Raw genomic sequence first — 22,974 nt, forward strand, 5'->3', positions numbered from 1 at the left:
TTTAATATTACTAATATTTTGTTTTAACTTTATTATTATTATTATTATTTTACTTTACTTTAATGACTTGAAATTAATTATTACTTACTAAAGTTGGATTTTTATTTGTTTAATTTATTGTACACGATAGTTGTATAAAATTTTTACTTACTAATATTATTGATAATACTTATATAATAATACTTATATATTGATTAAAAGATGAAGTAACACATTGATATTAGTGACGATAACTTGCCTACTACAGAAATATTTTGTATTAAATTAATATATCTTGTGAATTGTTTTAATGTTGAATTTTAATTTCTTATCTACATTGATAAATTTAGAATTGAGTATTATATGTGGATTTTTAGGCTGTTATTATAAATTTATAGTTTGAATTATATAATTTAAGTTTTTATATATTATTAAAGTCATTGTTTTAATATTTACAATTTTAAATGATAAAACCTAAAAAAAAAAAATCCGCTGTCGATTGTAGGTAGATTTAGTAATTGCTAAACTCGCAACAGGCAAATTGTTTTTTAAATAAAAAAATAAAACCCGTTGCAGATTATAAATAGGTTTGATGATTTAATTTTTTTGTGGATACAGAGTTTGGTAACAGTAAATTCGTAGTGAGTAGTACCCATGGGCATCCCTACCTGGATTGCATGGCTAAGTTCAATGATGAAACTGACGACAATGGGGGGGGTAGGGGGGGAGTGGTCTCGTTTACACATCCTCACACGAAAATATGAATATATAATCATTCCGACGATGACCATCACGAGCCAGGTGTCTATATATATATATATATATATATATATATATATATATATATATATATATATATATATAATGTTCTCGAATCAGTTTTTAATTTGTATGATCCTATTAGTTGTGTGATGATTACGTTTAAAAATTGAACAAACTTAGTTTGTATTCCGCCGCATTTTTTTGGGATTTAGGTCAAGAATTAGTTTTCCCATTCAAATGTTATGCAAATACTGTATTGGTTGGGAGTTTGGGGCGTCTCCTCCTGGTCCAAGTAAGCATCAACACATGGGACGGGCCAAGCCCATTTCATATAACCAGCGCATTAGCATTATGGATCTTGCTAAAGTCTATGGTGGAGTTCAAGGGAAACATATTTTGAGCTTAACCAGCAAATAATGAAAGGTAGTGGCTCAAAATTATCATAAGTCGACTTCCACTTTTGAATTCAGCATTAGCTTGCTAGCCATACGAAAAAGAAGAAAGTTGCCATATCTCAATCAAATGAATAATGATGTAATAAAAATGGTTGGACCAAAATTGAATACAAACCAGCCCAGTGTACCAGTTGCTATGTTTGAGATATAGGCCCAATCGGCAGTGATTGAGTTGATGTTGGGCCCAATTTGAATACGAGAAGAGATTAGAAATGACAGAAGAAGTAGGTGTGTGTGTTGTATGGATGCGGAAAAGGAGAGGAAGAAAAAGCCTAAGTGAGAATGATGTTTGTTGAGTGTTGGCAAAGGAAATGTCTGACAGCCCACACACTCGTTTAGTCCTTCTTTCCGAATTGAATGTCTCTTTCGCGATAAAGTACAGGAGGCAGCCAGGAAGCTTAGCTATTAGCTTATTTATTTTGGACACCTTCAACTATCCTTTATCTTTTACTATTAAATTTTTTTTCCCCTTTTTTATTATTATCATTATTACATCGCGATTCATTTTGATTGATTGTAACTATTCACACACACACAACACAATCACAGCGTATGTCCATTTCTCCTGCAACCCGACTGCAGAATTTGTCCCTTATGATTGAGAGATTATTATCAATAATAACTAAATACAAGAAGCAAATTAACTTCTTCTTCTTTTTTCCTTAATAATAAAAAATAGATAAAAGCAGAGAATCTTTTTGATGGGAGGGGAGGGTAATTCCGAAACTTGTAGTTTTTTCTTCCTTTCTTTTAACTTTGAAGTTAAAATTTATAATTAATTAATTTTGTTAACTACTATTATCACCAACAGTTAAGTTAAACTAATATGCTGTTGAGTTTCAAAATTCCAAGTGAGATGAAAGCGCTTCTTCTTGTATTGTATTGTATTATTATATTGTATGTGTGTATAAATAAAGGCTAACAAGAAGAAGAAGCAATTATAAGTTAAAAAGTTAAAAAGGAAGGAAGCTGAAAGCAATCGCTTTTAAGTTTTAACTGTTTTGGTGGGCTTGATCTTGATGGCTGGTGCGTATGGAGCAGAAGCAGACAGCGCAAACCGGAAGTTATTCGTTGGAGGGTTGGCGTGGGAGACCAACAGCGACACTCTCCGCACTTACTTTGAGCAGTTTGGGGACATTCTTGAAGCCGTCGTTATCACTCACAAGAACACCGGCCGTTCCAAAGGCTACGGTTTTGTATGCACCTTCTTTCTTATTTGTGATTTGTCACACTTTTATGCAAAGCTAGCTGCGATTACTTTGATGGCATGATGCTAACACTATTAGTTTGTTTTTTTTTTTTTTTGCTGTGATTCTTTCTTTTTCCAATTTTAGGTGACATTTCGTGATCCGGGGTCAGCTCTGAGAGCTTGTGCCAACCCAAGTCCTATGATTGGTGGGCGTAAAGCTAATTGTAATCTTGCTCATTTAGGCCGAACTCGACCAGATCTGCCCTCTTTTGGTATCTTTCTTCCATTTCTTGAGATTTTTTTCCCCTTTTCAATTTTTTTTCATTAATCTGTACGAGAACCCTAATGCTCACTTGTAATTGCTCTTCTGTGGTCCATGATGTATGGTTACTTCATCACAACTCAGTGTTTAATATAGAATATTGCAAGTGTTTTAGAAATGGATAGGAATCTGTGTAAAGCTGGCTCAGAGTGGCTGCATCCAAATCCTATAAGGATACAGGTTTTATTCATTATTATTATTATTATTTTCACTTCTGGGTGTTCTTTAAAATGTCCTATACTGTGTACATTACAATTACAAAGTGGCTGCAATGGTTAGGGGAGTGAACCCTATATTGTATACATATTGCCGTTGTGGGGGGCACAAATTAGTCTTAGAGATCAAGAATGGCTCTTGTGTTGTGCCTCCGTCAACCTCTATGTTCTGTGTTCCTTGTTTCTAAAATTTCAATGTCTCTTTTGTAGGGCATCCAAGGCCATCATCTGCAGCCCCTCTCTTTGGAAGTCCTGGTCACCACCAACCGGTTTCTTACAATTATCAATCTGCGTTTATGCATCCGCATCCTTATTGGTGAGTTGGATGTTCTAGTCAAACATTTTTCTATGGCCTTTTAAGCCCACTGGGTCTGTTGAGATAAAATTGTTATTCTGCTTTGAAGTACAAAAGGAGCCAACTGATATAATTTAATACTCTATTGATGTTTCCAGGTGCTAACTGCTTCAAAACTTTTGTCCTTATAGTACAATAACTTTTGTCCTTTTGCTCTCTGGACGTTCATTCAATTTCTTTTATGCAGGTATACAGCATATGCACCTGGATATTTCAACCCGCAGGTCAATATCCATAATATAGTTCTATTGATGTGCATGGTTACTAGGACTACAAAATTATGCCAACTAGCCTGCTAATCTGCTTTGATTAATTGTTCTTTTACAGGGTCTCTACAATCCTTATGTGGGTCAGCATTACCTTCCACTTTATGGGGCCCCAGGAACAGTTAACTCTGGTATGTACTCACACGGACAACTGGGTCATCACTTTCCTGGCGGTCATGACAACACAGTGGTTCGTGGCTATGGGATGCTGGGTCATCATATTGTGCCGTATGGTGGGCCTAATGACAATGGATTGACCTCAGCTGCATTTCCCATGATTCAACCGCCACATACTGCAGGTAATAATCTCTTCCTAAGAAGCCTTTCATGCTCGTCTATGAAGTTGGGGCGTAATGGACTCTAAATGTCAATTTGTGATGCTATTGTAGATCAAATTGGCAATACTGTGATGCATACATGATACTGTAAAAGCATAGCAATACAACTTCACATAAGACAATGTGTTGGTAAAGCAATATTGTTCTTCTGAAAAAATCTTCTAGCAAATTATACAAATAGCTATTATGCTGAGATCTTATTACGTACACATTGTATCCAATATTCCAATGGCTATTTGCTTTAGACTTTGTTGTTTGTATTTGTATGAGTGAAATCCAGGCTATGGAATATGAGGCCTAACCATGTAATTTCTTATGTAAAAATAGGTGTTAAGATCATTTCCTTGCTTTTTACAGGAGTATCTGACAACTTTAGGACAGGCTCAGATAACAACTCACCTGCTTTCTCCTCCAATCGCTAGCAGTACTGAACTGGCCACAAGGAAGGTCTAATGGTAGACTAGAACATTCACATCTTGAGGTGGAAACTGCCATTTTACCTACCTCGTCTATGTGATTTCTCTGTACATCTTATATTCAGTATTTAGGTAACCCATGAACTGCAGCTGGACAAAGAGCAACGCACTGTTACATGAGTTTAGGCTTCAACTATATCCTCACAATTTATTGGCTTTGCTTTCTGATTCTGGAGGTAGGTTTCTATAATGTCCTGTTTTGTATTTATTTCTCCATGAAATAAAGGCTCTGCATGTTTAAATGCTATGTGTGATTGATGATATATTTAGTTAGAATGGAAAAAGTCAATTAGCCATGGACGCTTCATCTGTAACTGAGACTTTACCGAGGGAAAAAAAAGAGTTTAAATTTTAGATATTTGTTTGTGTGTGTTTGTTAGAGTTTTTATTTACTACTTACTGGAAAGGCATTCACAAGAAATTGTGAACATAAGAGATAGTTATTTGCATCAGCATGCTGTCTTATTCCAATTGTTGGTTACACCACGCCTCCAATCATAGAGCTATGAATGAACTTTCTTTGTTTTTAAAACATTGCAGGTCATCATCTTTAGTCTTGGTTAACAATGAAGAAACAGTTGTACATACATTGTTGTCAAAGTCACTGGAGCGGTTGGGAGGAGCTCATTCGAGGATGTTTTGCTGCAGCCATGAATGTCAGTCACGTGGATTTACTTGTAAATAATAATGTCTTAAAGCCTTTGATCTTTGATGTGATGTGATTGATGCCATGTAAATAACTTGTCATTAATCAACCATTCATTAATATTCTTGGATAATTTTTATCTGATAATCACATCACAGGTATCGTGCGAAACTATATATATATATATATATTTGAATTTTTGAGTAAAGGCTTAAAAGAGTGTGGCGGAGGGAAAGCAACTGATATACACTCGATGTTCTTTGATTCACAAACAGAACGGTAGTGATCAGAATTTGCATGAACTTGAATAAAAAGTTGCAGCAGAAATGAATTTGTGACGTTGCTTTCTTTCTTTCTACTGACTGATGGTAAATTTAAAATTTAAAGGATAAGAAAGACGTAACATACGAAAAGGCACATACGTACCGATCCATTAACCACAGCCATACAGCTTTGTACTTTGTAGCCAGTTAGTAGAGGAAGAGGGGCATAGAGTCTGATATGGGTCGAGTCCATAAAGAAAGAGAAAGCCTGGCCCAACCGGGATTGTATTATCGACTCGGATTGAAGCTTTGAAACAAAGTCAGAACTGAGAAGAAGAAGAAATGGAAGAGTACCCAGAAGAATGGCGGACACCGCCGGTGTGTTTAATATCAGTGGTGGGATTGGCAGAGCATGAGCATCACCGCTTGATCTCAACACACTTGCTCTCTGAGCAGCCACCTACCAATACTTTAGCCTTGCCCGACTTGTCTAAACTCCTCCACCTTTTATCCAAAAAACCAAAGCAACCACCCGATGCCACGTCATCTTCTTCACCCGCTGCCGGGATACTCAAGCGCGATTGGCTAATGAAACATCGCACCAGAGTCCCTTCCGTTGTGGCCGCTCTTTTTAGTTCCGATCAGGTCTACGGAGATCCTGCTCAGTGGCTTCAGGTCTGCTCCGATCTCGATCTTCTTAAGGCCGCTATTAAGCCCAGGAATATCAAATTGGTTGTCGTCGTTGTTAACGATACACTTAGCGATCATAATGACGTTTATGAAGAGCGCTTTATTGCTCTTCGTAAGCGCGCCGAACTTGATTCCAAATACATTCTTACTTTTAATCCCAACACCGCTTCCGATCTTCAAATTTCTCTTAACAGGTTACATTTTTCTATTTTCTTTTCTTTTCTTTTCTTTTTTGTTCGGTTGATTGATTGATTTCTTTCATTTACATCTTATTGAGAGATTCAGCAATCGACATTTCTTTCTTTCTTTCTTTGTTTCAATCAAGGCTGGCGAGCATATTTGGGGAGTTGTCTCTTGCTTATTACAGAGATGAAGGAAGAAGAATTAAAACCCGTGTAGAAAAGAAGACCCTCAATGTCAATTCTATTGACTTGAATATTCGCTATTGCTTTAAAGTATGCAGTATAACTTGCAAGTTTAGACAACAGTTCCCCCTCTTTTCATTTTTCTCATCTGTTATTGTGTTTCAATCACACATTTCTTATCCAATTACTTTGATTTCCTAGGTTGCTGTATACGCTGAATTTCGAAGAGATTGGGTTGAAGCTTTGAGGTTTTATGAGGATGCTTATCATATGCTGCGGGAGGTATTTTCTTCTTATATACGTACTCTTTTCGCTATCTCTTTTATCTGTTATTTTGTTACTCAACCTACTTAGTCATTGTCATTTTCTTATGCTTATACTTGATTTCTGCCTTCAGATGATTGGAACATCAACAAGGCTGCCGCCAATTCAACGGTTGGTTGAGATTAAAACTATCGCCGAGTTATTGCATTTTAAAATATCAACCGTGTTATTACATGGTGGAAAGCTCAAAGAAGCAATTACATGGTTCCATCAGCACAATGCTTCGTACAAGAAGCTGGTCGGTGCACCTGAAGTTGTTTTCCTTCACTGGGAATGGTTAAGCAGACAATTTTTGGTATTTGCTGAGTTACTGGATACAAGCTCTGTGCCAGCTCAAAGCATTTCATCCCTAGTTTTAGCCACTGCGGATAGACCTTTGACCGAGTCGGAATTTCATCCATCTTATTACTATCAGGTCTTCTTTACCTTCTCGCATGTTGGAGATTTTATTTATTAGTATTATACTTAGCCTGAAAATCACCTTCTCTTGAAATGCTATATACCATGCAGTCTGTTTTATTGTTCTCTCACCCTTTCCATTTAGAGTGTGTGCTAATATGACTTTTGCCAACATTACATTTAAATGTACTTACAATAGAAGGAAATAAAATAAAATATGAGCCTGAATTTTCATATATTGACCATTTCATTAATTGCTATCCCATGTACTGATACCATAACATGTGTGATATTCGCTCAACAACATCGAATCATACACAATGCTGCCCTCCTAGATTCTCGAAAAGTTATATTAATGGCTTAAACGTAAAATTTAAAATATTCCTTAGCTGTCTGCAGCTCTCCTTGTGTAGTATCTTCAGAACTACTCTGCATCAGTGAACGTTTAGATTTGTAGAATGCTTTGATTTTTTTGACCTACCATATTGATAGTATGAATAATCATACTCCAAGTGCTTTTTTTTATCTGCATACTACTTCATGTGCCATTCAGAACTATCATTTAGAAGTCCATGTAATATTTTTCCTTAACAAATTATACTTGTTAATGAGCTAAATCATAACAATTAGTCTTAAAACAGTTAGCTGCACATTACTTGAAGGAGAAAAGATCATCATTGGAAATTGCTTTGTCGATGTCAGAATCCGCGTCTGAGCTTGACAGCAGTGCTGATTCTGTAGCACCTTCGGTGTATATTGGTCAATTTGGTCGATTACTTGAGCAAGGGGATACTGTTACTATGCTGCCGTATGTCATAACATTTGAATGTGTTGAACATTACTGTCAATTGTATCATTTCTTTTATTTACAAATCAATGCCTTTTACTTTCATCTCATTTTGCAGTCTTACAGATGAAGATTACACCCGCTATGTTATTGCAGAAGGGAAAAGGTTTCAAGATACCTATGAAATTCTTGCTCTGCTAAAAAAATCTTGTGAATCATATGGTAATCATAAAGCTCGAAGGATGGGCTCTTTTTGTGGATTCCAGATGGCTGTTGAGTATTTTGCTTTGGGTGATTTCAATAATGCGAAACAACTTTTTGATGGTGTTGCAAATCAATATAGGCAAGAGGGGTGGGTTACCTTATTGTGGGAGGTCTTGGGTTACCTAAGAGAATGCTCAAGGAAACAAGGCATAGTTAGAGATTTTGTAGAATGCTCGTTGGAGATGGCTGCCTTGCCAGTGTCATCTGGTACAGATGCGCAGCCTTTTAGTTTTAAAGAATGTGGTCCAGCTGGGCCCCCTACTCTCTCACAGAGAGAAATTATACACAAAGAAGTTTTTGAGCTTGTCAGCAGGGAAGTAGGGCTGGTGTCAGTTGAAGACAATAACTGTATCAAAATAAGTAGAGATAATCCTCTCCATCTTGAGGTTGATCTTGTTAGTCCCCTTAGATTAGTAATTCTTGCTTCAGTCACTTTTCATGAACAAATAATCAAGCCCGGTGTATCCACCTTGATTACGGTGTCACTTCTATCACAATTACCCCTTACTGTCGAGATCAATCAATTAGAAATCCAGTTCAATCAATCTGAGTGCAATTTTGTCATCATAAATGCTCAGAGACCTTTATTAGCCGCAACGAATGATGGTCTACAGGTTCATCGAGCAGAGAGTACACCTTTGATACTTATTACTAACAGATGGCTACGCTTGACGTATGAAATTAAATCCGGTAAGTAAGGTGTTCGTTTCTGCACCGTCTCGTTTTATTTTATTTTTTTGTGGAATAATTCTTTAGGTACAGTTTGACACACGCAGAGTTCCTTATATCAACAAAAATTGTTTAACCTGGCAAGTCTTAAATTTACTGATTGCATAAGCTGATTCATGCCAGTCAGATCTAGTTCTGTTGGGGTTTACACTCAAAAAGTCTGATAAGCCCTCGAAATCAAAATTTCATGATATGATGTGTTCTCCAGCTCTGATACTCAGTTGGCAATAAATAATAGCAATTAGAATCTTGGGTTGGTGGCTGCCAGGTTTATATTTTCTATTATCAGGTCGTTTTCATGTCATGCAAGCAAATGCTTTTAACCAGGATTCACGAGTCCTAAACCTGCTTCTTCCAGAAATTTGACCGTTGAATTGGCACACCTATTTGCCAAGTTGACCTAAGATCCTGGTGTTAAGGCAAAGCTCGATATTCAAATGTTGAGTCATTCCTGGCATGCACTGGAATTTCCAGTGCTAGTAGTACTGCAGTAATTCTGTTTTTTTTTTTCCATCATGTATCACTTTATTTTGTCTAAGATAACTTTTGAATTTATCCAGAACAAAGTGGAAAGCTTGAATGCATCTCTGTAATTGCAAAAATGGGGCCACACTTCACAATCTGTTGCAGAGCTGAAAGTCCTGCTTCAATGGAGGATTTACCTCTTTGGAAATTTGAAGACCGTGTGGAGACTTTTCCAACCAAGGATCCTGCTCTTGCATTCTCTGGTCAAAAGGCTACCCATGTTGAAGAACCTGACCCACAAGTAGATGTTGATTTAGGTGCCTCTGGCCCTGCATTGGTTGGTGAGAGCTTCATGATACCTGTTACTGTGGCATCGAGAGGCCATGACATCTACTCTGGTGAGTTGAAGATCAATCTGGTGGACGTAAAAGGAGGTGGCTTGTTCAGTCCAAGGGAAACTGAGGCATCCTCAATGGAAAGTCATCACGTTGAACTTCTTGGCATTGTTGGGCCAGAAGAGGAAGAGTTGGGTCCCGGCGAAATTGAGAAAATTCAGCAATCTTTTGGATTGGTTTCTATTCCATTCCTAAAAAGTGGAGAGTCATGGTCCTGCAAGCTAGAAATCAAGTGGCATAGACCCAAACCAGTTATGCTTTTCGTGTCTTTGGGTTATTCACCACTTAACAATGAATCAACCGCACAGAAGGTCCATGTCCACAAGAGCTTGCAAATTGAAGGAATGGCTGCCATTGCCGTAGGCCATCGCTTTATGCTTCCTTTCCGCCGGGATCCATTGTTGCTCTCAAGGATCAAGCCAGTCTCTGATTCTGAGCAGTTAGCATCACTTCCCCTGAATGAAACAAGTCTGCTTATTGTCTCTGCCAAGAACTGCACTGAGGTCTCATTGCAGTTACAATCAGTGGCTATTGACAATGAGGATGGCGACAGTGAAAGGGTATGTTCTGTGCAACATGGAGGCGAAAATCTTTCAGGCCCTTCCCTTCTCATGCCAGGTGAAGAGTTCAAGAAGGTATTCACAATTGTTCCCAAAGTTGAATCTTCGAAGCTCGGGCTGGGAACAGTGTGTCTGAGATGGAGGAGGGACTGTGGGATTGATGACCATTCTGGTTCTTGCGAAACAGAAGCTTGGGTTGTGAGTAAACATAAACTACCTGATGTTGAAGTGGAGTTATCACCTTTAGTTGTGAGCTTGGAATGTCCTCCTTATGCTGTCCTTGGAGAACCCTTCACATACACGATTAAAATTTGGAATCAGACTAAGTTGCTTCAAGAGGTCAAGTTCTGTGTGGCAGATGCACAAAGTTTTGTGTTGTCTGGGGTTCACAATGACACAGTGTTTGTTCTTCCAAAATCCAAGCACATCCTCTGTTACAAAGTTGTGCCACTTGGTTCAGGTTTGCTGCAGCTACCCAAAGTTACTGTGATCTCGGTTAGGTATTCAGCCGAGTTTCAAGCATCTAATACTGCATCTACTGTGTTTGTTTTTCCTTCGAAGCCTGATTTTAAGGTGGCGGCGGATGTTGGAAAGAGAGAGATGGAATCTATTGCAAGTGAATAAATACTGTCCTTGTATTATATACATTTTTTTTAAAATAAAAAATTATTAATGATTTACTTTTTGCTATTATTAATATCGGCTTTGAATTGGTGTGGCTGGTTTATTGCTGCTGGCTGGTGTGAATGTATGGGGTAGGGGATATGTTGGTGACTAAAGCAACGATGTACTGGGGAGGAGATTCATTCATTCAGAAAGTCTGAGATCGGTCTGAGTCGTCTGACACTGAAGCTATCCAACCAAATAGACACACTCACTGATCCATTTCAGGTTGGATCTGGATCTGGATCTGGGTTGTATTGTATAGTTGCTTGCATTTAATTGAGGAAATGGTAGTGCATCTCGGTTCTCGTCGATTTTGGGTTGGTTTGGTTTGTCAGGATGAGGTTAATTTAATGAGAATTATTTATACTATGGTTATATGGATTTGTTATTTGTATCAGCAAATAATAGACAAATCATCTTGTTGTAAAAGTACAATGGTGGAAACAAAGTGCTGTCAACGTGGATGACTGGAGTAGATTTCTTAGGGTAGGTTTATAGGTTGTGCCTCAGTAGATTTAATCTAAATTATCCCGGTAAATTATAATATACATGAAATAAACCAAAGCAAAGGTAGAGATGACACCGAAATCAAATCAATGTATTCCTATTCTCCTTTCAATCGCCCAGCCCGCCCGGGGGGAGGGGGGGGGCGGGTTTGTTGTTGTGTGGAAGAATTAAAAAAAAAAAAATCATTGTATTCTGATATATTTGTCTTTGGGAAACCAATACAATTCCATCACAATTTTAACGTGGACCGATCTTTTTAAATGAGCAAACGATCAACGCACTTCCTATCCTAACCATTTCTCGTGATTTATTTATTTATATATTTAGTTCTACTTCAACATAAAATGGCTAATTTCTTATTATTATTATTATTATTTATTGTATTAAAATTAAATAGAAGTGAAGAAATGGAACTTAATCGCTTTTTATCCAAAACAAAAGGAAAAATAAATAAATAAATAAAGCTTTCAGACTTCCTTCAGTTCGAAACTTTGATTCCAAAAGAGAGAGAAAAATAAATAATAGAATATTGTATTATAAAAGTAGATTTGAGGAAAGGTCTTCAGTCTTCACTACTCCCGTCCCCCGTCAAATTAAAATTTAGAAAGAGAGGAGCGCCTCGAGTGTGTGTGACTGTGAGAGAGAGAAGTACGAAGACCCGACCGTCCAGCGTGTCCGGCTTCCAGCCGCGTGTCCCGGTCGCCTCCTTGCCTGCCAAGCGAAAAGTGAACGTGAACGGTTCTCTTCTCTACTTCTACTCTATTTGTTTAGACATTAGGAGGATCCTGTTAAACTCAATACTACTTACTCATCATGCGTACTACTCCATAACTCATTTTCATTCTTTTGTGTTTCTATTGGAAAGAGAGAGGGAGTACTTCCTTTCCCGTTACATGAGAGACGTATCATTTATGCTTTCAGGTTGCTTTTTTAGGGTTTTATACTTGGTGCGCGATCAGTCTAAAAATGCTCCACTGCTCTTTCAACTAACAAATCCAACTTTCAGCCTTCGGCAGCAAGTTTCTGCTTTGTTTTGTTATTTTTTTTTTCACTTTCTCTTCTTTCCTCTTTTGTTTGCTGAATGGTTACCTGATCATCTTTTTTTTTTTTTTTTCAGAGGAGTAAGAACAACTAAGAAGGATTAGAAATGTTGTCAGACGCAGACGTTGATAACAAGATTCCAACACAAGGTTAATTTCATTTCTTACTTATCTACTTTCTAAGTATCGCGTCTGGGGCTTAAGCTTAAGCTTAACTTATGATCTCAATATAATTAAGAGGAATTATTTAATGCGCAATTTTGTTTCTTTTCTATAGACTATAATCATTATCACACTGTACTTTAGGATTACGGTATGCAGATGCTTCTGACTCTGAGTATTATATTTTGCTTACCAAGGATAAGAAACCGATATGCCGGACACGGTGCCTAAACCCTCCTGAACATTTGTATGCTTACTTCTTCTTTTTCTAAATATTATTTACCTGTGCTTTTTCTTGGTCTGTTTATGTTTCCTCCCCCATTGTAATATTGTTTTATTTTATTTTTCCTTTGATTGCGATTAGATATATACATAACACGAATCTATGAACTGGACTTATTTATTATTGACAGGCCGCACCACTGGAATGTAAATGATATTGTTCCAACAAGTAAAATAATCCTTGATGGTATGTCTCATTGTTTCCTGAGCCCTGCGCCTGAGTGCTCTCGTGATCACAATGAGTGGAGGAGATTTTTGATTTATCTGCAAGGCCGGGACATGGTAAAGTGCTATTGCTTCCTTTTTTCTTTTGGTTGTACTGATCTTATAACCTTTATCTATTTCTCCAGCATACTAGTTGTCTTCTTAGTTCTCAAGTCTAAGCTTGTGCTGCTGCACTCTTTGCATTACATTCTTCTGCGTTACTACCATTTATTTATTTTCCAATACAATTTCTTTTTTTAGCTTTTTTGACTGGCAGTATTTTGAAGCAGAAGGATTTTTCTCTTCAAAACAAAGTTTTTCTTCTTGTTGGTGACTGATAGAAGCAGATATCCATATGCTTTATCTTTTTTTGCTTTGTTCCATGGAGAATATATATTGTTTGAGTTATGAAATTGTATATTGCAAAGGTTGCGATTGCGAAATTTAAGTTCTGGGAATTCTACATACTACCTCCCGATCAAACCTCAAATTTTACCAATATTAGAGTTGCATATAAGATGGAGAAAACTCGGAATGCCTCTAATGGTCGAGGACATGGTGAATCAGGTGACTGTTTATTTTATTAACATTTGATTTTGAATTGCAGCTCATGTCTTTTTATGTTGCTTTTAGGGTCAGTTGTTGTTATCAAATTATTTGTTAGATTGCTAGATAAGTCTATGTTCTGAGTTTGGAGGTGTTTTTATGTACTTCCTGGCTTCCTGCTTAGTGATTGCTATGCCAATACCACCTCATAATATGCTGATATGTGTTTCAAAATTGTGGATACAGGTCGGTCATGCCAAGTTGTACGACCAACTGCAACAAAAGCTAACATTAATGATAGTCCAACTTTACCTGTTAACATCGTCAAAGAGACTGTTAGCAGAGGAAATGCATGCATACAGGCAAGAGTTTCAGATACTAGTGAAGATAATTTCTCTCCTGTTCTCAAGTTCTCACCTGTGGTTGGAGATCGTCTCTCTTCTGAGTCAACAATTGAAACTTGTAGTAGACCTGAGCCCCGTGCTGTGAAACAGGCTGGACCCTTGGAAAAAAACTTTGTTAGAGCGGACCCAAGTTATCTTCAAACTCTTGGTCAGGCACATTCTGGATGGATTTTTGGTGCAATAGCTGAGCTTGTTGATAATTCAAGGGATGCTAAAGCAACTAAGTAGGTCAATTGCTCACATGTCTACTCTCGTATTTGTTAGTTAAGTTTTTCTATTTATACTAAATTCACCTAGGTCTTTTTCCTTTTTTTTTTTCGATTGAATTATATGTATAATGGCTTTATTTTATTTTATTTTTCCTCATTAGATAGGCTGCTTCTTTCCATCTATTTTGGCAGACTTGAGATTTCTATTGAGAGCATCTACTTCAAGAAAGCTGGCAAAGATATTCCTATGCTGTCAATTATTGACGACGGCCACGGGATGACTCATCAAGATGTTGTGAGAATGACATACTTTGGGCACAAGCAACCTGATGCTGATGATCCAAATCGTATCGGAAGATTTGGTGTTGGATTTAAGGTTCGCTTGCTTAATATTCCATCTCAGATTGCCATTCAAATTTTGCTCGATGTTACATCATAACATCTGATATTCTTTGTATTTCAGTTTCAGCTTTGTGGAGGCCCCTCGGCCCAGTTTGTTGCATTTATTGGATGGACTTTGGAGTGCTTTATTTTCTGTTAATTGTTGCAAAGTCTATGGACAAGGGCTTTCCACTGGTTAAAGTACCCAATACGGGATTGGTACTTTTACCTGTTGTTGAGTGTTTCTGACAATTAGTTAGTCTTTTAATGCATGGTTCAATGCCTATAATTGGGTGTCAAGATAAAAGATGGAATTCATTTTTGTTTACCTCATTTAATATTGGTTAATAGTATAGGACGATGAGAGAGAAAATTCAGGTATATACTACCTTTTGCATTTGAGTTTGCCAGAATGGAATTAGAAGTTAAAAAATACACTAGCTTTCATGAGTTATAGTTGATTTCCTTCATATGTCTAGTCAAAAACTTGGAGTGTTGCTCTCACCTTTCCTTGAGGTCTTGCTTAATGAAATGTGGACCAAAAGTCTTCATTGAAAAACAACCCTCTGTGCCCATCTTTTGACCTCTTCTTTTCAAATGCATAAATAAATACCAGGCTCTTCTGACATAACTTGGATATTTGCATGATGCCTAACGGTTATCTGGATATTTCCTTTTTAGACTGGAGCAATGAGGCTTGGCAAGGATGCTCTTGTTCTTACACAGACTGCTGATTCCAGATCAATAGCTTTTCTTTCGCAATCTTTAAATCAAGGGAAAGATGTATGGAAATCATCACCAGATATCTGCTTGGTTTTCATTCATATATTTCTCTTTGCTTGGTTTATGGCTATGAACTTGTCTGCTTTATAATAGCTTAACTGAAGCTTTTGCTGTTGCAGAATCTTGAGATTCCCATTGTAAGCTACTACAGGAAAGGACAGTTTATGGAACTTGATACAGTTGTCCAATCTGAAGCTACTGCAAAGTACAATTTGAAATCTATCAAAGAATTTTCACCATTTAACAAGTATTTGATTGGTGAAAAAGCTGGTTTGTTCCAGGATAAATGCACTGGAACTCAGATATATATTTGGAATTTAGATCAGTGGGGTTCGAATTATTGTCTGGAGTGGGATAATGGATTGAATGGTGGTAGCTCTTTTCACCAAGGTGACATACTCATCCGTTCTAGGAGGATTAGATCTCGTCCTGGTCAGATTAGTCAAAAGGTTGACACCCTCTTACTAATTTTACAGTTTTTTTAAAAAAAATTTGTAGCTTATATTTTCTTTTCTTTGGTCTAAGGTGCCATTGGACTATTCACTTCGATCTTATCTAGAAGTCATCTTCTTAGTTCCACGAATGAAGATATATGTTCAAGGTTCCTTGGTAATGCCATGCCATCGAGATCTCTCTGTGTAGCTAGGTATTATTCTGCAGTATCTGCTTGCCTAATCAATTTCTTTTGCAAACTTTTCAACTTTAACAGGTTAGAAGTCGACCATTGGCTAAGTCTCTTAATAAGACTTGTGTAGAAACTGGTACTATCATGGGAAAATCTGCCCATTTAACTCTGGGTCGCTGTCAATTAGAGTGGGAGCAGATGAATTGTGGGATTTTCTTGTATTGGCATGGTCGTTTAATTGAGGTGAGTTTTCAATTCGTGATATGATATCACCCCTAAAGTGTTTGCTACCACCTCATACCATTTGACTTCAAAGTTTTTTCCTATTTTTGTAAATCCTCTTTAGTCACATTGTGGTTGTTCATTTATGTATTTTGTTCTGAATACGATATGTTTGGAAATAACCATTCATGCTGACTAGTTCGGTTTTTTTTTCTCATTTCTTATTTTTTTTAAACAGTAAGTCTGGTTTTCGAATCTTGAGTATTAAATAATTAATCAACTGCTGCAGGAGTTCCTTATTGCAAATGAACCATCTTAAATCTTATCTTTATTTGAATCGAATTTCTGTTTATGAACATTAGCCTTTGTTCTTAAACATTCTTTTGTTACCCTTTTTAGGCTTACAAGAGAGTTGGTGGCATGATTCATAATGGAGATACGGGTCGAGGTGTGATTGGGGTCATAGATGTTAGTGATCTAATGGTTTGCAATCTCTCTAAACTTTTATCTGTTCGTTTTTATTACTTATGTTATTTTATTGTAAAAATTTGGTCTTATAAATGTTACTGGCTGTGAGAGAGTTGGACCTATCTTTCTAGCGATATGTTCCAGGCAGCAACAGTATGATGTTTTGATTAGTTTCTGAACTAGGTTGCTTTTGGTGTCTTTCTCTTGTTTGCCCATGGGTTTTGCTTTCAGTCCTTTATTTCCTAAAAGTGTTATGGAACTTCTAAGTTTCATTTTTAGTTCTGAAAGCCTTTCCCACTTCTTGGCACAGGATGAAGGGAATGGTCTTGTATGGGTTCACAATAACAAGCAGGGATTCCTGGATTGTGAACCATATGCTCGATTGGAGGAATGGCTAGGGAAAGTAGCTGATGAATATTGGGACAATAAATTTGATTCACTGAATGTGGTAAGTACTTCTTTAACTAATTACTAGGCATGTATGTTTTTATCAATTTTCAGTTTCTGCATTGTACGCTTTCCTTTCAGAATGTAATTCTTTTGGTCAAAAACGAAATATTTTGTGCAGCTGACTGGGCGTTCATTTCAACTGCTGTTAGTAGTTGCCTGAGAAAAGATGAGGAATCCTATTAAAAGAAATAATCACTTCCTAACCGGTCATTCTATCACCTCTCCTACCTAGCAGTTGTGACCTCATTATTGAAGCTAACCCTTCTGTTGGACTGGGATTTAATGCTATGTTTCTGGCCTAACATGTATCATCATTTAAATGTGAGCATGTAAAACACTAGCAAATACATTATGAATTAGCTAAATACTTACCAAGATAAAAGAAGGGAAATCAATCGTTAGTATCTCTTACCAACTTAGCATTTCAGATATTGGTTTTTGGATACTGAAATCTTATTTTGATTGAAAAGGAAAAAAAAAACCATGTACATGGTTTTTCCCTTCCTGTCATTACTACGTTTAACTTTACTCCTAATATAATTTACCTGTTGTTGGTTTAACAAATGTGTCCTGAAGGGCAAGTAAATTTTTTTCTTTTGTTCATTTTTTTAACTTTAATTAATAAAATACTTACTTTTCCTCGCTAGGTTAAGGATGGTGCCCTTTACAAACCTGATCAAGAATGGGTACAGTGTAATAAGTGTAGGAAGTGGAGAATGTTGGATCCTGGTTTCGACACCAAGAGCTTACCAGTTGAATGGTATTCACACTTATATCATATTCAGTTTATTGAGCGTTATATCAGTCTTCTCCTCCTTGAGCATTCTTGGTTAATGCAATGTGTTTTATGAACAAAATTTTATCAATAACCAGTTAGTGAAAGTATCATTTCAACGAATGCATGCTGTGTCTTGAATACTAGAAATCGAAATATTTTTCTACTTTCCCATATATGTGGTAGTATGTATATTATGATTCTAAAATGCATCAGGGGTATTGTTTGATTTTCAACCATGATAGGTTCTGTTATATGAAGCCTTTTGAGGGGCTGTGTGATCTTCCTGAGCAAAAGGTTGATGCGGGAGTGGTTACAGTCTCTGCAAAGCGGACCGGATACGATTCCAGAGAGAATTCTCTTCCGTTCGAAGGCATAGCCACCATCAAAGTGGAAGGTATAAGTCTTCATGGTTCTCTTGCATTTGCTAGAATGTTGCTGGGTTTTCTGCTAGACAAAAAAAAAAAGGAATTTCAAAGGTTGTACATAACCGCCTGTTTTTTAAACTTGTAGACATGAGCAGCGACAGTATTGGTTTGAGTCGAATGGCTGAGGATTCCAGTCCACTGAAGAGGATCAGAAGGGGACTTCCTAGGGCCTGTAAGAAGGTTTAATGATAATGATGTATGTATTAAGTAGGTTCACTCTTCTCTATTGTTGTCAGATACCGATTCTGCGCTGACCTGTTTTGTACATCTTAACAATAGAATCCTTGTCGCAATATAATGTTTGATTGATGATGTGTTATTAAATATCTGGATTCGAAGATTCACTTGCTTCCAATTTGCAATTCTTGAATCATCAACGTTCTGAAATTCCAATGCAAAGTTCTCTATCATGTTTGAGCTTTGGTTTTAACGCCTCTAATTAAAGAAATTTGATATTTGGAACCCTCTAAGTTGTTCATTAGTGTTCTTTACACTAAATCATAGTTATTAATTTTCCTAAGAGAAAGAGTACCAGAAAAAAAAAAAAAATTAATGACGATGATTAACTTAATTAAAAATGTAATAGCTATTTCTTTTAGAAATAGACCTAACTAACGATATTTGCTGAGTTTCTGTCAATCATTAAAATATTTTATTTCACTTTTCAATCAATCTATTATAAGCTTTCAACTCAATTTACATATTATTTTCACTCTTCAATATGAATATTCATGTCATTTAAGTTTGTAAATACAATTTTTGGCAGTTTCGTTCTTCGAGTAACAATTCTTAAAAAATCAATTAAAGGCATTCTAAAATACTGTTAAAAAAAAGTAAATTACATGAATTTTTCTTTTTAAATACTGCTAAAAATATTAATATTTTAATTTCAATTTGAGTTCAAGTGACATAATTAAATGTAAAAGTTACATGAATAAGATCTTTAGAATTGAAATAGAAAATAGGAGCGTGGCCTAAGAGCGCGTGTGAGAAACAACAGTATTTTCCAATATTGGTCTGCTTTTTAATAAAGTCTCTCAAATAAAGAAATTACGGGGCGCAAGAAAAAAAAAATTAAAAAAAACAAATATCAATAGGACAAATTTTTTTTAAAAAAATAGCGAAATTCTCTGCAAAATAACTTATTTTCGAAGCGGCCGTCGTCTTCATCGACAAACCCTAGTTCCTTTACATAGTAATTCCGGTAAGTTCGAATTTTTCGAACAATTTATTTATTTTTCAAATTGTAGTTTCTATAATTTTTGAGTATTTTGTTTTCTTTAATTCTGCAGAAGTAGGGTTTTGTGAGCTGGAAATAAAAAATTAAAAAAATGTCAGATAGGGAAGAAGCCGAGAAGATGAACATGTCGAACATGCGGTTAGCATTCAACGCCGATGGCGCCGCTGTTTACAAGCCAGTGATGCCGACACCGACACAGCCACCGCCGCCGACAGCAGATACTTACCAACCAGATGTCTCCTTATTTCACCACCAGCACCAGCAACAAGAACGCGGAAATCAGCAACATCAAGTGAGCAGTGTTAGTGTCAGTGGACTCGTGGAGCCTGCCAAGCGGAAGCGTGGCCGGCCCAGGAAGTATGCTCCTGACGGCAGTAACGGTAGTAACATGAGTGTTAACTTAGCGTCTCCCCCGCCATCTGCGGCGGCTGTGGCAGCGGTTTCTTCCTCGTCGAACTCGTACAAGAAAGCTAGAGGAAGGCCTCCCGGCTCTACTACACGCAAACACACTGCTGCTTTTGGTACTGTCTATTTATACTATTATATATTTTTTTAATATATAATTAACTAATGCTGTTTCTTTAATTTAAATAAATGTTGTTCATGTATTTTTTATTGGACTGCACTGTCAATGACGTATATGCCCTTGTTAGTTATTCTTGTTTATTTTAACTGCTCCATTGCTGATTTGCTTTTGATTTCCATCCTTTTTTTCTCCATTTTATGCTTCTTCCATCCCTTTTTTTCTCCATTTTATGCTTCTTACTGCCAGAAAAGGTTTTTTTTTTTTTTTAATTGTGAATTTTTAAATTGCAGTTTTTTTTTAAAAAAATTGTTTTATATATTTTGATCTGTCTCTCTTCTACCGGAACAAGGAGGAAGTAGAAGCTCACAACATAAATAGTTATTACCATTAATTGACTACTGGAGTGGTACTTTGTTTTCTTTAGATTATTAATTCTCAGTCTTATAAAAATGTGCGCAGGCACAAATGTGGGGTTTCTGTTGTTCATTGTGTCATTATTATTATTGTTGTTGTTTCTTACATCTCAGGATCAGCTGGGGTTGGTTTTACACCTCATGTTATCACAGTGCAAGCAGGAGAGGTATTCTTCTAATTTTTCACTATCCTATTTGTTATTTCCTATATACATTGATTTGATTTGGATGTGATTGGATTTGGGTCATCTGTAATTCCGAGTGATATTATTCTTGTGCCTTAGAACGATTCACATTGAAATTCATGTATGACATACTTTGCTTGTGGGGGCAGACTGTTGTTGAGCAAATTTTCTTTCAGAACATGCTTATTTATGCCTGAGGCAGTTAGCTGTCTGGTTTAAACTATTATATGGTTTCACCAGTTGGTGATTCAATTTAACACCTAGTCAATAATGTAACGGTGCATGTATGTCCTGCCACAATTATTTTGAAAAAGAAAATGAATAATTAAGGTGGCTTGCAGATGGTGAATAACTATCTTCGTTTAGTTCATATATATACTTAGTCAATCTTGATGATGATTTAGTTGCCATTTCACTTATATTCTTCTCTTTCGAAGTTTTAGTGTCTCCCAATTTAAATGTCTTTCTTCATCCTTTTGTTTGTCCAGGGACATTATATTTATTTCATATGACTTTTACTTCTCAGGATGTATTGGCGAAAATAATGTCATTTTCTCAAAATGGCCCACGAGCTGTCTGCATATTGTCAGCTAATGGTGCTATATCCAATGTAACACTTCGTCAAGCTATGACATCTGGTGGAACTGTAACTTATGAGGTTTGTTAAAAACTATAATTGCTATAAGTTTTTTGTTGATGTCCCTTGAACTTTAGCCCAATGGCAAGGTAGGGAAGGAGTGGGGTAAGGACTTGTGTCCAGAGGTTGTCAATTTGGAGAAGGGAAAATAAGGAGAGGAATAAAATAGATAAAATGCCACATCATTGTAAGACATATCTTGATAAATTAACCATATTGTTAATCGTGAATATGTGGAGGATTTTATATTAACCAATATGACTTCATTTATTTGGACATTGTAGTTCACGGAGAACAAACTATATGGATAATTTAAAAAAAAAATTTCTTCAGTATCATGATGAGCTCTAGACAGCACTTTCCTATTTTCCTTGAATGAATTGTTACAAATCTGCAAAATAATGATTGATTGAAACTGGAGAAATAATCGTGATAAATGACTTTTAGATTATAACTTGGGCAATTCTTAAGTTTGAGTCCAGAAAGCTGGTGGAAAATTGTCAATACACAAGTGAGACAAATTTCACTCATCGAAAATGTTATTTTTGCATCATATGAAGCACTTGAATTCACTGTAGCTGATTGTGCAGGGCCGATTTGAGATCTTGTCTCTTTCTGGTTCAATTCTTCTCTCTGAGAGTGGTGGTCAGCGAAGCAGAACAGGTGGTTTGAGTGTGTCATTAGCTGGGCCAGATGGTCGTGTCCTGGGTGGTGGTGTGGCAGGGCTCCTAACTGCAGCCTCTCCTGTTCAGGTTTTCTTTTGGTCTTTGTTCCACTGCCTAAGAACTCTGATGTTCTTATATCCCCATCTAGAGTAAGAAGTTTTGACGTGGTAGCGTCTTATGACACCATTGTATTACAGGTTATCATTGGTAGTTTTTTGGCTGAAGGCTGGAAGGAGTCGAGATCAGGGATGCAACCAGAACCATTGTCTTCTTCTATGCCAAAGTTCATCCCGGGAGCATCAGCAGTTGGAAGCCCACCATCACGTGGAAACTTAAGTGAATCATCTGGTGGACCTGGAAGCCCTCTAAACCACAGCACCGGAGGAGGCTGCAGTAACAACAATCCACCAAGCATACCGAATATGTGGAAATAGAGTTGGTGTTGTGTGATTCAGTATCAGTTTTTATTTGGAATCAGATTCAGATGTGGGTTACATATGTAATTTATGATTTCTGCTTCCAACTCGTTAGAGCTCTAGTTGCTTACTAGTACAGTAGAAGATACCATTTCAGTGTGTCTTAAACTAAAACTGAAATTGAAACTGAAACTAGGTAGAATCTGAGGCCCTTTCCTATCCTTTAAAGTGGTCTTGGATTATTACAACATATAATAGAGATCAGATACTAGGTTTTGTCTAGAACCTTAGGTTAGGTTATTCTAGGATTGATGCTAGGAATTCATTTTGAGTGCTTGCTTCAGACATGTTTTTCCCGTTGACGTTTGTTTCTACATTTTTCAGTCATCATCATTAGTGTATTTCGTATTTCGGTTTCTAATTATTATTGCACACACTTATCCTTCCAGATTAAATTCACTTCACGTCTTTGCATCTACTGAATTTTTTAGTTAGT

At 36.7% G+C, this 22,974-nt stretch overlaps 4 protein-coding genes across 20 annotated transcripts; all 4 read left to right on the forward strand.

Annotated features, from left to right (window-relative positions):
• Positions 1 to 1,527: 1,527 nt before the first annotated feature.
• On the forward strand, positions 1,528 to 5,158 carry LOC102618742 (uncharacterized). Of its 2 annotated transcripts, XM_006467066.4 has the most exons (8): positions 1,528 to 2,392; positions 2,531 to 2,657; positions 3,133 to 3,238; positions 3,465 to 3,501; positions 3,605 to 3,842; positions 4,239 to 4,362; positions 4,448 to 4,533; positions 4,898 to 5,158. In XM_006467066.4, the coding sequence occupies exons 1-6, from the start codon at positions 2,216 to 2,218 to the stop codon at positions 4,301 to 4,303; spliced, it is 750 nt and encodes a 249-aa protein (XP_006467129.1). In that variant the 5' UTR covers positions 1,528 to 2,215; the 3' UTR covers positions 4,304 to 4,362; positions 4,448 to 4,533; positions 4,898 to 5,158. The 2 variants fall into 2 exon arrangements, with proteins under 2 accessions (XP_006467129.1, XP_006467128.1); XM_006467065.4 differs by having other exon boundaries at positions 1,532 to 2,392; positions 4,239 to 4,533.
• Positions 5,159 to 5,441: 283 nt separating this feature from the next.
• LOC102618464 (uncharacterized) lies at positions 5,442 to 10,941 on the forward strand. 2 transcript variants are annotated; one of them, XM_025092151.2, is made up of 7 exons: positions 5,442 to 6,150; positions 6,282 to 6,411; positions 6,523 to 6,603; positions 6,719 to 7,060; positions 7,707 to 7,852; positions 7,950 to 8,785; positions 9,385 to 10,941. In XM_025092151.2, the coding sequence occupies exons 1-7, from the start codon at positions 5,609 to 5,611 to the stop codon at positions 10,866 to 10,868; spliced, it is 3,561 nt and encodes a 1,186-aa protein (XP_024947919.1). In that variant the 5' UTR covers positions 5,442 to 5,608; the 3' UTR covers positions 10,869 to 10,941. The 2 variants fall into 2 exon arrangements, with proteins under 2 accessions (XP_024947919.1, XP_006467127.1); XM_006467064.4 differs by having other exon boundaries at positions 5,443 to 6,150; positions 7,686 to 7,852.
• A 1,023-nt stretch (positions 10,942 to 11,964) lies between these two features.
• On the forward strand, positions 11,965 to 18,720 carry LOC102616057 (uncharacterized). Of its 15 annotated transcripts, none has more exons than XM_006467053.4 (17): positions 11,968 to 12,155; positions 12,339 to 12,436; positions 12,535 to 12,607; positions 12,764 to 12,866; positions 13,033 to 13,183; positions 13,534 to 13,672; positions 13,898 to 14,279; positions 14,457 to 14,640; positions 15,327 to 15,428; positions 15,548 to 15,877; positions 15,954 to 16,037; positions 16,138 to 16,296; positions 16,675 to 16,758; positions 17,054 to 17,191; positions 17,841 to 17,953; positions 18,214 to 18,365; positions 18,482 to 18,720. In XM_006467053.4, exons 3-17 carry the CDS (start codon positions 12,565 to 12,567, stop codon positions 18,580 to 18,582), a joined length of 2,265 nt encoding a protein of 754 aa, XP_006467116.1. In that variant the 5' UTR covers positions 11,968 to 12,155; positions 12,339 to 12,436; positions 12,535 to 12,564; the 3' UTR covers positions 18,583 to 18,720. The 15 variants fall into 15 exon arrangements, with proteins under 15 accessions (XP_024953877.1, XP_006467116.1, XP_015381234.1 ...); XM_015525748.3 differs by having other exon boundaries at positions 12,339 to 12,432; positions 16,675 to 16,743; XM_025098089.2 differs by having other exon boundaries at positions 12,352 to 12,436.
• Positions 18,721 to 19,430: 710 nt separating this feature from the next.
• On the forward strand, positions 19,431 to 22,899 carry LOC102615755 (AT-hook motif nuclear-localized protein 10-like). The gene is made up of 6 exons (XM_006467051.4): positions 19,431 to 19,600; positions 19,689 to 20,157; positions 20,690 to 20,742; positions 21,287 to 21,418; positions 21,988 to 22,149; positions 22,260 to 22,899. The coding sequence occupies exons 2-6, from the start codon at positions 19,728 to 19,730 to the stop codon at positions 22,494 to 22,496; spliced, it is 1,014 nt and encodes a 337-aa protein (XP_006467114.1). The 5' UTR covers positions 19,431 to 19,600; positions 19,689 to 19,727; the 3' UTR covers positions 22,497 to 22,899.
• The last annotated feature ends 75 nt before the right edge of the window (positions 22,900 to 22,974 follow it).

This window comes from Citrus sinensis, chromosome 7, assembly GCF_022201045.2.
Source record: "Citrus sinensis cultivar Valencia sweet orange chromosome 7, DVS_A1.0, whole genome shotgun sequence".
NCBI lineage: Eukaryota > Viridiplantae > Streptophyta > Magnoliopsida > Sapindales > Rutaceae > Citrus > Citrus sinensis.

Excerpts from the sequence above, each read along its gene's own strand:
- LOC102618742 (XM_006467066.4), top strand. The coding sequence starts at position 2,216 with ATGGCTGGTGCGTATGGAGCAGAAGCAGACAGCGCAAACCGGAAGTTA. Across the intron at positions 2,658-3,132 it reads ACCAGATCTGCCCTCTTTTG|GGCATCCAAGGCCATCATCT; the intron begins GTATCTTTCTTC and ends TCTCTTTTGTAG. Across the intron at positions 3,843-4,238 it reads TCAACCGCCACATACTGCAG|GAGTATCTGACAACTTTAGG; the intron begins GTAATAATCTCT and ends TGCTTTTTACAG.
- LOC102618464 (XM_006467064.4), top strand. The coding sequence starts at position 5,609 with ATGGAAGAGTACCCAGAAGAATGGCGGACACCGCCGGTGTGTTTAATA. Across the intron at positions 7,061-7,685 it reads ATCCATCTTATTACTATCAG|TTAGCTGCACATTACTTGAA; the intron begins GTCTTCTTTACC and ends GTCTTAAAACAG. Across the intron at positions 8,786-9,384 it reads GACGTATGAAATTAAATCCG|AACAAAGTGGAAAGCTTGAA; the intron begins GTAAGTAAGGTG and ends GAATTTATCCAG.
- LOC102616057 (XM_006467053.4), top strand. The coding sequence starts at position 12,565 with ATGTTGTCAGACGCAGACGTTGATAACAAGATTCCAACACAAG. Across the intron at positions 14,280-14,456 it reads AGGGATGCTAAAGCAACTAA|ACTTGAGATTTCTATTGAGA; the intron begins GTAGGTCAATTG and ends CTATTTTGGCAG. Across the intron at positions 16,297-16,674 it reads GGCATGGTCGTTTAATTGAG|GCTTACAAGAGAGTTGGTGG; the intron begins GTGAGTTTTCAA and ends TACCCTTTTTAG.
- LOC102615755 (XM_006467051.4), top strand. The coding sequence starts at position 19,728 with ATGTCAGATAGGGAAGAAGCCGAGAAGATGAACATGTCGAACATGCGG. Across the intron at positions 20,743-21,286 it reads TCACAGTGCAAGCAGGAGAG|GATGTATTGGCGAAAATAAT; the intron begins GTATTCTTCTAA and ends TTTACTTCTCAG. Across the intron at positions 21,419-21,987 it reads GTGGAACTGTAACTTATGAG|GGCCGATTTGAGATCTTGTC; the intron begins GTTTGTTAAAAA and ends CTGATTGTGCAG.